Source organism: Capronia coronata (genome assembly GCF_000585585.1).
Source record: "Capronia coronata CBS 617.96 chromosome Unknown acBCG-supercont1.5, whole genome shotgun sequence".
NCBI lineage: Eukaryota > Fungi > Ascomycota > Eurotiomycetes > Chaetothyriales > Herpotrichiellaceae > Capronia > Capronia coronata.
Window position 1 is genome coordinate 2496824 of NW_006912897.1, and position 11818 is coordinate 2508641.

Genomic DNA, 11818 nt, shown 5'->3' on the forward strand with positions numbered 1-11818 from the left:
CTGGTCCCTCTCACACCAATATCTTGCTCCTCTGAACGGGATTTCCAATTTGAGGCCCTGGTGTTAGACTCTTACGCATCGTTCCACAGAATACTGGCCTGTCAACGGCCATGTCACCCTCTCTGCCTTTCAATGTATCCGCCGAACTGGCCGCCTTGAAGCACGAGAAGAAAAACCATGACCTCCATAGGCTTCCTCCAAGTACTACGATCAGGCGACGGCCACTTGATCATCCCTCGGTCCCTGACATACGAGCCGGCGCCAAAATCCCCAAAGTTGTCTATGTTTCCCGACGAACACCTGTGGTTGCTGCGGTCAAGCGAGTCAAGAAGATGCTGGGGTTAATAGAGAAACGGGCACTTCAGGATGCCGGCGCAACAATCAGATCCAAACACAAGAGTGCGAATATCGCGGAGGCCAACGAAAGGATAGCGGAAAGCAGGGAGGAAGTCCTCGTCAAAGCCAGTGGAAGGGCCATGGAGCAAGCGCTACGCGTTGGCGAGTGGTTTAGGAACAAGGAGAAAGAAGTGCTTTGTAACGTCGAGGTCAGGACAGGCAGTGTGAGCGTGATTGATGATATCGTGGAGCTGGACCAGGAAGACGAGGACGTCGAAGAACAGCCTGTCGAAGAAGTTCAAGAGGTGTCCAAGAACGAATGCGGGGATACCACATTGGAGTTGTTGGGCGACGTTACTACAGTCACGATGGAGCAGATGTCTAGCAGTAATGCTGGACAACAGTTGACGGGCGCGGACCTAGGGACAGAAGATCCACCAGTCAAGCAGACTAGGAGGAAGAGAAAGAGAAAGAGACCAGTGTACAAGGATGATGATCTGCCCGAGGCACGCCTGAGATGGATCAAAACCGTTGAAGTTGCAATCTCTTTGCAAGGCTGAGCTGGCAGGGCCACGCTTCGGTTCCCTTTGCAGTTCATGACTACTGACCAAGCACTGCTGGCTAGGACAGCAAATGAACCACAGTAACTATTCAGGGTCTTTCAAGCTTTGATATTCAAACCCCTGGTGATTGATCCCAGCCACATGGGGGATAAGCCTGGGCAATCAACATGTGTTACTAGTATGCCTCAATTCGGTGCTTGATCTGATGTTCTTCGTCGGCTAAACCCCAAGTCACGATGCTGCGTTCCTCATGGCCGTAAGTCATCTGACTCGTCTCTGGCTCCAAGTCTGCAGGAAGCAACAGATATCACAGGCGAAACACTCAAGCAGCTGCTTGAGGTTGAAGCTGGCCATCCCCTCAACGAGACCTCTCATTATTTGTCAATATCGAGATGCTTCTCGGATGGATCGCAGTAGCGATTGAATAACGGCTTGAGGGTCAATCACGCCTCTGTAGGTGCAGGTTTTCTGAAAGACACTTTTTCCACTGCAACGTTCTCGTTTCCATTTTCATCGGTCTTCAATTGGTAGACGTATAAGACAAGGACATCACCTTGGATCTTCGCAGAATCAGTAAGGTGTCACGCAGAACAGAAGATAGAACTTACGTCCAACAAGCAAAAGCTCGGGTTAGGTTCCTCGTCAATGGCCAACCAGCTAGTACTGAACGCACCCGTAGCGCTGCCCGGATTGACAAAGAATTTTCCTTCTAATTCATAGGCTTCGAATTTGTGTGTACCGCCCCATAGGAGAACATCAACATCCATTTGACGTGCGGCAATCAATAAAGCGTCGGCGTCACCCTGCGGAATGATGGTGTGCCCATGTGTAAAGCCAATTCGGAGACCTCCATGCTGGACAACTTTTGAGAGAGCTAGGTTGGATGCTTCGGTATCGAAATCGCCTTTGACAATGTGCAGGTCGGGAGCAACCTGACGCAGGAAGTCGTACGTCTCTTTGTCTGTAAGGTTCCCCAGGCAGACCACTTGGCCGATCTTGCCAGGAGCAAGGAGTTTGCGGAACTGCGGTCGCCATGTCAGAGGTCGAATGGTCAGGAAGGCTGCGTCATTCAGGACGAACCTTTGCTGGGATTTCCTTGAGTCCTAGTTAGCGACGCTCATGACCAGACGTTGGAGACTTTGATCACTTACCGACGCACGATCTGGGATGAACAGGTCACCAATGACCAACACCAATCTGGAGGCCATGCCTCTTTCTGCCCTGCCGGTCTCCTAGCAGAAATAACGCATGTCCAGAGCTCCGAACAGCTGCCACCTAAAGAGAGCGAGATAGGATCATGTGCAGTGTAGCCAATTCATTGAGGTCGTTCGCATCAGTGCAGGTGGTAGTGGTAGGGCCCGTGAGCGCAGAAGCAGTATAGCCAACCAGGGCAGGTTTGGCGAGTGCATGGTGTCGTTGCTGATGTAATCGGCTTGTGGCTATCAGGTCGACTCTCCGCCTCAAACACCTCCAAGTGTCCTATTGTGATAGTCTTAACTGTTTAGTACGTACTGTGCAACGTTCAGACCCTCTCATTAGGGTCCAGGGCAGTGTCCTTTCACCCTCTCTCACGTCGACTGCGGACTAGTGCACAAGGATGTTGGCCCATTGTCACCCCGGTATTTTCTGATTGCATTGCGAGTCTTAGCATTGGCGTTGCGGCACTGTTGAATATGAAAGACTCTAGAGCATTATAACTGCTGGCATGTTCGAAGCCCAGTGGGCACGACCAATGCCTCATTCATTCACAAGCATTGAGGGAAAAGTTCTCTTTCACGGTGTTGATTCCCCCGGATCAAGGCACGAAGATGTTGGCAGGGCCTGTAGTTATGAGGCAGAGGCAGGCCAAATCCTGGCTGTATATGAACTCCTTTCCACTCGATCAAACTGGCCCAACTCCAACCATATCAGGACACGATTAAAATGCGCTATCCCAGGTTATTCCCAAATTTAAGCCACTCCTGCACCAAACACCTCAGAATGAATCCGTTCGGGGCGGACACCCAGTGCCTCCAGATTCTTTTGCTGAGTTTGCATGAAGGGGACGGGCCCGCACAAATAGTAATTTGCATCGGGGAGTAGGACCTTGTCCTTGATATTTTGGAGCTCAATGCGTCCCTCGTAATCGTAGTCAACACCCTCCTGCTCAGATTCGCCGACCTCTCCGTAAAAGATGGCGCGCGACACCTGCGGGTTATCTTTGATGATGCGAGACAGGTAATCCTTCATAGCGTGGACTTTGGCGTTGCGCACAGCGTGGACGAAGACAACGGGTCGTTGTGGGGCATGCTCGACCAGTGTTCCCAGCATGGAAAGCATAGGTGTGATGCCTACACCCCCACTGATCAGAATGACGGGTCCACTAGCTTCGACGTCGAGTGTGAAGTCGCCGAAGGGGTTGCTGACATCAAGTTCGGCACCTTCCGGCAGATTCTCGTGCAGCACGTTGGAGATTTGGCCGGCCGGCGCGATACCTTTGGCCGACTCCTTCTTGACCGAGATACGGAAGTGTCTCCCATCATCTGTATCTGACAGACTGTACTGTCGAGGCTGGTACACACCCAATTCAGGAACAAAAACCCTCACGGAAATGTATTGACCGGACTTGAAGGGAGGCAAGGCTCCTCCGTCCACGGGCTCGAGGTAGAATGAGATAATCTCGTCGCTCTCGGGCACTTTGCGCGCCACTCTGAACTTCCGCCATCCTACCCAACCGCCGGCTGTCTGTCGGGCCTGCTGGTACAGACCACGTTCGAAGTCGATGAAAATATCGGCGAGTTGCTGGTACGCTGCGGCCCAGGCGTCTATGACTGGTTGATTGACGGCATCCCCTAACACCTCTTTCATCGAGGCAAGCAAGTGCTCCCCAACAATCGGATACTGGTCGGGTGTGATTCCGAGACTGGCATGTTTATGTCCAATGCGGGAAACAGCAGCGGTCAAGGCTCCCAGGTTGTCAATGTTGGACGCATAGGCCCACACTGCATGGGCCAGAGCCGCTGGTTGTGTACCTGTAGCCTGATGGGCGGAGTTAAAGATGTTTCGCATTTCTGGGTGGGCGTTGAGCATGCGTTTGTAAAAGTGCGATGTGATGGCAACACCATGTTCGGCTAGGACTGGTACTGTGGACTTGATGATTGCCTGGTGCTCTGCACTCAAGGCTGGCCGTTGCGGCGATGAATGGAAAGATGCAACCGCTGCGGGAGCAGCATTTCGAAGTGGTGCTGCGGCGGCCGAGGTGTTCAGCATTCTGGTTAATCGAGTAGTAGTCCTTGCCAACATGGTTTATCTTGCGTGAGCTAAATGACAGTGCAACTTCGGGATTCAATCAATAACAGAGCATTTATAGGTCATCCATCTATATAACGCAGAAATAGGGAATAGGGAGACATTTTGAGGCATAGGATTGGTGTACGTAACACGACAGGACAAGGTCAGACCACTCTGATCAAGCCCGCGACGAACAAACCTGGACACGGTTGGCGAGCTATACAGAGCTCCGCGGCGAACACAACCGAACAATATGTGGACGGTGGGATCAAGATCTGATCCTTACAAATCCTCGCTGCGCCGCTGCTTTTCGTTTGAGTGCGCTGGGTGCGGCGGAGTTCTCAGCAACACCGCAGACATCGGACTGATGTCAAACTAACTGAACGAGAGAAAAGCTCAGCGGTAGAAAGGCGGCAAAGGACCGCTCTGCGACCTCTGGCTCGTTCGGGGACAACATTCAAACTTTGGGTGTGAGAGGAGATCCGCCGCGGAGGTACTTGAATATAATCCATTTTATATCTCATGGCGGTGGAGCCTCGTACTAGCCGCATTCCGGGTCTAATTTGTCGGGTCAGGCTACTCGAATCATCGAGCCGCCCTCGCCGCGTAGAAGAAGCGATCTGAGGTCTCAGGGTGGCACCTGAGATTGGGGTAAAAATCGTCCAAGTGTGAGTGGTAGCCTCTTAATTGGATTCCAGCAACAATGGCCAGCGGTGTTTTCGATTTGGTCACCGAGACCAGCTTATGTCCATACCTACCGTGATCGTGTGCGTCGTTGACATTGACAGTTAATAATGTTGGTAGGCATTTTTGAGGTCCGTTTTGGCGCAGATTGTATTAGGTAATCTCATCCTGAGCGGTGGCATAGAGCGGCATCACTTTCGTCCTAAAGGGGACACGACGCATCTCCGCATGAACTTGCCTTCCTTGCTCCTTGAGGTACCTTACGCAGCGCGACCTACTCTGTACTGTAGTGTCTTTCCACTTTCTGTCGAGACAATTTACCATCAGACTCCCATTCTTGAATCATGGCGACTCTTCAGGGCTCAGGAGTCCCCAGGGTCAAGCTGGAACCACCTGATCAGAACATCAAGCCAGAACCTATGGACGAATCGCCCTCGCCCTACATGGAAGAAGATGACGATATCTATGAAGATACCGGAGACTTAGACTTCTCCCAGGCGCAGCAACCGCTTTGGCTCAGTCACGTCCCGCGTACCCTGTGGGAAGCTCTCTCCAAACTACAGGACGACGACGAAATCGAGATCGGTACGATAAGAGTCGAAGGCCCGGAATCCAATCCTTCGAGAGTACGTATGAGGGCGTTCCGCGAGTTAGAGTGCCATATCTGACAATTCGGGACAGGTCAGTATGAAACTGAGTGCCATTCCAGCGTTTGAGAGCGAGCCCAAAGAGTACAATCTATTCCCTCCTCCGATCGAGAAAATGAGAGCCAGAAGACCAGGACAGGCCATGGTCTTCTCGGAGAAAGATCTACCCGGCTACAAACCCCGTCCTTTTGCCTGGGACGATATTGACGAGGAAGGAAACCCTGGACAAGGCCGGTCCTTCTTGTACGAACGTCACAAGCGGGAAGTCAAGAAGAAAGAGAACAAGGGACGATATACACCCTACACGCGGCGGCCAATTCCTAAGCAGACGGCCATCATGGGGACAGTTGCAAAGGAATTCGAGGCTATTCCGGTGAAGAATCACGAGTATTTCGAGCTCGAGAACAAGAAGGCCGCCGCAATGCTGAAGCCACCCGAACGGGATCAAGCCATCTTCGCAACTGGCGACGAGGATCCATCCAAGAAGCACATACCGTTGATGAGCATGACCGACAAGGCAAACGTGCTCAAGGTGAGAGATTATCCGTACCACCCTGTCCCGCTCTATGCTAACCTACTCAGAATGCGCAGGCGCGGAGACACGCCCAAAAGGAAAATCGCGCAGCACGCGTGGAGAAACACGTACTCATTGACAGGCTTATGGAACTTTTCCGACAACATCGCATCTGGGGTCTCCGAGATCTCAAGGCCAAAGTCAATCAACCCGAAGCATATTTGCGGGAGACGTTATCCGAAATCGCGTTCATGTGGAAAGCGGGAGACTTCAATGGCAAATGGGAACTTAAGGATGAATACAAAAGTGATGCCATGTTGCTCAATCCATCGGGGGTCGTGGCCCCCAAGGTGGAGGACTCAGACATGGACAAATCCGGCATGGATGATGATGACGATGACGACGAAGTGTTCGAGGACGTTGAAGCATGACGAAGCATTGATTACAGCATAGCGATGGCGTTGAGGTAGTTATACTACCAAAAAGATACCCAGGAGTATAACTTGCAATGAAGTTCTGGCGGGCGCATTTGCAAGCACCCCCATTATCTTGGAGGATGTCGAAGAACAAGGGCCACAAATAGGCTCTTCATCTTATAGATTTATCTAATGTCCAATCCATGAGAATTGCGATCACTTATCTTCATACCAGCCCACGCTCCTTACCTACCTACATGTACATATATACGTATAAAGGCAGGTACCTACATACATAAGTCTATTGTCGGGAGCACGAGGCTGCAGCCTTGCCAGTTCAGCCTTGGCATGGCAGCGTAGAACTTGAATACTGCAGCTATACATTCCACTGTTATATCCCCTTGAGCTCACTGTCTCACAGATGTGTACCTTGAGTCAGCTGATTTCCATCATACCGAGGGTAACGTCGAGCACCAAACGAATGTTGGGCGTAAGACATAAGCCGGACAACCAGATATTGCCGCATGGCGAGTACACAGAACCAACGAAGTTGACCTGATCCGCCGGGACACTGTCAGCGCAACAATGACATCCAGCGAGCCGTACATTGGCCAACGCAGGTCTTACTCCGGAGCTCTATGTACAATTCGCTACATCGGACCCCTCCCGAACACAAAGGGCGACTGGTTGGGCGTGGAGTGGGATAATGTAAGCCGTGGAAAACATGATGGCCAGTACGAGGGCAAACGGATTTTCCAATGCCTCTCATCGTCACCCACCGCTGCCTCCTTTATCAGATCTTCACGAAAGCCTGATCCCGAACGAACCCTCCTTGAGGCAATCAAGTTCAAGTACGCTGCAGCGACTGAGTCCGCCCAAGGTGGCAGTTCAAGCACTAGTATTGATAGCACGATTGAGATTTCGGGAAAGATAGTGGAGGAAGTTGGATTTGAGAAGATCCAGAAGCAGCTATCTGTCCTTGCCAACCTGAAGATTGTCCTCGTCGACGAGTTGGTCGTGTCTGGCATTGCGCAGCGAGGTGCGTCTCGAGCGGGCATTGAAACGGCTCAAGTCGAGCTCGCACGAACTTGTCCAAACATCGTGGAACTGGACATCGGCTGGAACATCATTGAAACATGGCAAGATGTCGTCGACATCTGTGTGCCGCTCAAGAAGCTGAAAATATTAAAAACAAGCGGCCTTCGTCTGAGAATGTTCGAAAACAACTACATCGATGGCACCGAACCCCCCTTCACGACTATTGAGGAACTACAATTGAACGAATCGCTAATAAGGCCAGCCCAGGTGCTCCAGATCCTGTCATCAGCAGGATCAGATGCCGTCTTGTCTCTTAAGACACTTTCGCTGGGCCTGAACGAACTGGAGACTTTCCAGGACATTGCAGGCAGCAGCCGGTCGCTCACATATCCATCGGTGACGACCGTGAACTTGGACAACAACAAGTTCACCAATCTGTCGTCGCTATCGACATTGATGTCCCTGTTTCCCAACATTACCACACTCTCCCTACAAGGAAATTCAATCTCCCATCTCGGCCTTCAACCCTCTGAAACGACCGGGCGTCACCATTTTGAGAAACTGGAGACCCTGAACCTCGCTGGAAATCAAATCTCAGACTACTCATTTGTTGACGCTTTGAGTACGCTTTTCCCGAACCTCAGTTCCCTACGCATCTCTCGAAACCCGCTGTATGACCAGGCTGTATCTTCCCTCACCGACATCGGATACTCCAAAGCAAGACCATCTGCACCTGCTTCAGATTCTAGGGCATATTACCTCACACTGGCACGCATCCCGCATCTGAAATTACTGAACCACACAAACATCACCCCTCGTGACAGGGAGGAAGGCGAGATTTACTATCTCTCCGTAGCAGAAAGAGAAATCCGCCAACTCCTTTCTGACTCGCGAGAACTATCTGAGGGTTCCAACCCGCCCACGGCAGAAGAAAAAGTCAAGCTAGCCCGTCAACAACATCCGCTGTACTCTGCTCTCTGCGTACAACATGATCGCGACGACATCCTCGAGCACTTCTTGCAGCAAAGTAAACGAACACCCGGAAATTCCGCTCCTTCAGCCCGGTCAGAGCTCGATTCCTATGGGCCCGGAACACTGGGCTCGCGACTGGTCGATACATATTTCTACATCCACCACGATAGTTCCTGGGGGCACGAAGATACCACGGATACGAGAATGTCGACTAGTCAACCACCCACTTCTTTCCGCCGTTACTTGCCTTCAACTGTGTCAGTGTATCGACTCAAATCATTGGTGGCGAAACAATTCAATCTCCCTGCTCTGCAGTTTAAATTAGTCTACGAGTCTCATGAATATGATCCTGTTGAGCCGATTTCGCGGTCGACAGGCATGGACGGTGGGAAAGAAGACTGGGATGCTTGGGGCGATTGGGATGTCGATGACGGTAACGACGACCATGTCCATCCATCCGGTTCCCACGGCGAGTTCCAAAACGGCGCAGGAAATCACTCAGCAGCTGATGGCAAGCATGGTGGACATGGTCTGGGCTCACATCCAACCTTGGGGGCCCAAACCCACGAAGCGCACACAGAAAATGCGCCAATGTACATCATTCGTGACGGGCAGCGATTCAAGAAGCGTGAAACGGAGATTCTGGACGGAATGCGGCCTTGGGGAGATTTCCTTGACCTCGATAGCCCGGATGGCACAAGGAGACGAGATGCGAGGATTAGAATCGAGCCCTTCCTGTCTGTCCCTTACTAGTGCACGTGGTCAATGAATCTTCTTACATATAAAGAGATTATGCTGTGGTTGAAGAGATTATATTGTACAGAGGAAAATGTTCAGTATCTGTCCAAGAAAGATCCAAACTTTCATGTTGATATATCATGACACGATGGAGGATGGACGGCTCATATCTCCCAACATGGGCTTCTCATGAGAGTGGCCCTTGGGAAATTGCCGAGAGAATGACAAGGAGGGAAGCAATAATCCACCAGAGGTGTTGGGGCAATGTTTGTGGCAACCAAGCCCGCCTCATCGATCCAGCAACCCTTTCTTGACCAGACACGGTCCGAAGTAGGAAGCGGTAGAGCAGAAGAGCTGTGTCTGGTCGTTGGGAAAGATAGATTGAGCGCTATCGCAGACGGTCATGAATCCTTGACCATTTCGGTGCAGTGTACTGGCTGGTCATTGGATCCAATATCGCTGCCCGTAGATCCGGCCAAATATCATTCTCTTCGAAATATCAGGAGCAAAGATATCCATCGCACCGTACCACAGACTTCACCATTTACGGCTCTTCGGCGTGGAAGGTACGAGGCTTTTCGACCCCAGAAGCGATCCTGTTGGCTCTCGCCTCTTCTTCCGGGTCGAGTTCGAACCTTCTCATGCGTTCGCCGATCCGGTTGTCAATGACAACATCGTCCAGCCATACACGCTCGGTGGCGTCGCCTTCCGGGGCAGCCTTCCGGACTGACTTGTGCCATGTCTGTTCCTCCACCGCAAGTAGCGCTTGTTGCTCCCAACCTTGGCCAGACGGTGCAGCAGCATCCACTTCAGGCGATCTTGTGGCTAGTGGGTCAGCTTCGAGATCTGGATCTGTCGTGGAAAAGCCTGCTCCGCGGTGGTAAGGTCGACTGGCGGCAAGGACAATGGCTGCTGTGTCGCGACCAACCTGGTCTGCTAAGTGACGACGATTGAGGAAATTGTACATCCGCCAAGGGAATTTGAGGAATCCAAGAAGATGCAGCTGATGGATCGGTTGTGAGGGTTCCAAGACCATGGGCGTGTTCGGTGATAGAGAACTTGACGGGTATTTGTCAACCGACAAGTATGCTGGAGGAGGGTATGGCTTCTTTTTCTCTTTCTCCGGTTCCGATTCCGGCTCCGTCTTCTCTGTTCCTTCGTCTGCCTTCTCTGCCACTGCTGCTTTCTCAGTGGTGGCTGCAGGATCGTCCGTTCGAGCCTCGGTAGGCGGGTGTATGGGTGAGGATTCGGCTTCTGGCTCTACAGGCGGTGGAGGTTGTTCGATGGGTCCCAGCCAACCTTCATGGACTCCTCGTATATACTCTTTCCAGGTATGTCTCCCAAGGACCAGATCACCACGAATGCCAGGCTCTGGCACAACGTGCAGCTTCTCCCGGACCTCATCGATTAATTTTTCCTTGTCCACCACCTCTTCCACAGGAGTTGAACCATTCTCGCCCTGTTTCCGGCGGAACCTGCGTATCTGTTCTGCCGTCCCATATCTGACGTCTCCTTCTTTTCGGCCTTCAATCACATCATAATCCAGGGCCGCGGCGACCAGAACCGGTTTGACATAGTCCTTGAAGTACTGCCTAGAAGTTCTCACTCCGTCTCCAGGGGGGGCCGCCAAGAATACCGTCAACTTCCTCCGTAGATAATTCGAGGGGAGCGGCTCCTCTGCGATGTGAGCCACTAGGTCGCACCATTTCTTCTGCACCTTCTTCTTTTGATGCTTGTCATATAAAACCGCCGCAGTCCAGGAACCGGTGACACCGAGGAATATCAGCCAATTTCTCGAGGGCAACTTGAATTTAAAATTGGGCATGCCTATGTATGCGAATCAGTCATAATCCCCTCTCACGCAGCATTGAATCTCACCCATCATTCGAAGTGCTGGATTCTGTTTCGGAGCCGGGTTCGGCTGAGCACCCGACGGCGGGACATCTGAATTTGGCTTTTCGGCCATTATAGAGGTATCACAGTGTCCTACAGTCTGCGACAGCTGTCCGGTTGAGGATGGACGGTTGTGCTATGGCTCGATCGCAAGCACATGTCCGGGCATGGCACTGGAAAAAAGATAGTCGGACCCAGCTGCGGGTTGTTGGAGTTCCGCCTCGACTTTGTGTTAGCGGCTCGGAAGACTTTCCTCAGTGCAGTCACCCACACCGTCTTTAGAGAGACTAAGAAGACCCTGCAAGCTGAACATCCCTAAACTGTGAACTCCACATCGTCATGATGCCTGGGAGCCTCATCAGGCTATCAACCCCTTTTACAGTCGCCAGTCTGGGGACTCCAAAGCCCAAGGACACCTTCTGGCAGACAGAAGTCCAGTCGACCTCTTGTCCGAGACAATGGTCGCCACAATGGAAACATCTTTGTGCTTGTGTACGTGACTGTGTAACTCCAATGTTGTCCTGTCTCCTGCCAGTTTCTCTTACCCGCCATACTAGTAGTAAGAAAGGAGGCCACAAGGGTGCGTAGCAGGTCACACCGGGCAGTCACAAGGGGTGACATAAGGCACGAAGCGACAGCCCATTGTTGGCGCCCCTACACGGACGACCCTAGAAGATAGAGAATGAAGCATAACTGTTCGTGTTGTGAACTGGTAAATCCTGGTGCATCCAACAAGGGCGGCGACCT

At 51.9% G+C, this 11818-nt stretch overlaps 6 protein-coding genes across 6 annotated transcripts; 3 read left to right on the forward strand and 3 right to left on the reverse strand.

Annotated features, from left to right (window-relative positions):
* Positions 1 to 110: 110 nt before the first annotated feature.
* A1O1_06579 (uncharacterized protein) lies at positions 111 to 896 on the forward strand (the record flags this gene model as incomplete). The annotated part of the gene is made up of 1 exon (XM_007727457.1): positions 111 to 896. The coding sequence occupies one exon, from the start codon at positions 111 to 113 to the stop codon at positions 894 to 896; it is 786 nt and encodes a 261-aa protein (XP_007725647.1).
* Positions 897 to 1342: 446 nt separating this feature from the next.
* Positions 1343 to 2107, reverse strand: A1O1_06580 (uncharacterized protein; the record flags this gene model as incomplete). The annotated part of the gene is made up of 4 exons (XM_007727458.1): positions 1343 to 1459; positions 1508 to 1921; positions 1980 to 1994; positions 2051 to 2107. The coding sequence occupies 4 exons, from the start codon at positions 2105 to 2107 to the stop codon at positions 1343 to 1345; spliced, it is 603 nt and encodes a 200-aa protein (XP_007725648.1).
* A 742-nt stretch (positions 2108 to 2849) lies between these two features.
* On the reverse strand, positions 2850 to 4148 carry A1O1_06581 (nitric oxide dioxygenase; the record flags this gene model as incomplete). The annotated part of the gene is made up of 1 exon (XM_007727459.1): positions 2850 to 4148. One exon carries the CDS (start codon positions 4146 to 4148, stop codon positions 2850 to 2852), a length of 1299 nt encoding a protein of 432 aa, XP_007725649.1.
* A 1049-nt stretch (positions 4149 to 5197) lies between these two features.
* A1O1_06582 (uncharacterized protein) lies at positions 5198 to 6445 on the forward strand (the record flags this gene model as incomplete). The annotated part of the gene is made up of 3 exons (XM_007727460.1): positions 5198 to 5479; positions 5535 to 6032; positions 6083 to 6445. 3 exons carry the CDS (start codon positions 5198 to 5200, stop codon positions 6443 to 6445), a joined length of 1143 nt encoding a protein of 380 aa, XP_007725650.1.
* Positions 6446 to 7015: 570 nt separating this feature from the next.
* On the forward strand, positions 7016 to 9193 carry A1O1_06583 (uncharacterized protein; the record flags this gene model as incomplete). Its single annotated transcript, XM_007727461.1, has 1 exon — positions 7016 to 9193. The coding sequence occupies one exon, from the start codon at positions 7016 to 7018 to the stop codon at positions 9191 to 9193; it is 2178 nt and encodes a 725-aa protein (XP_007725651.1).
* Positions 9194 to 9722: 529 nt separating this feature from the next.
* On the reverse strand, positions 9723 to 11144 carry A1O1_06584 (uncharacterized protein; the record flags this gene model as incomplete). The annotated part of the gene is made up of 2 exons (XM_007727462.1): positions 9723 to 11005; positions 11057 to 11144. The coding sequence occupies 2 exons, from the start codon at positions 11142 to 11144 to the stop codon at positions 9723 to 9725; spliced, it is 1371 nt and encodes a 456-aa protein (XP_007725652.1).
* Positions 11145 to 11818: the final 674 nt, after the last annotated feature.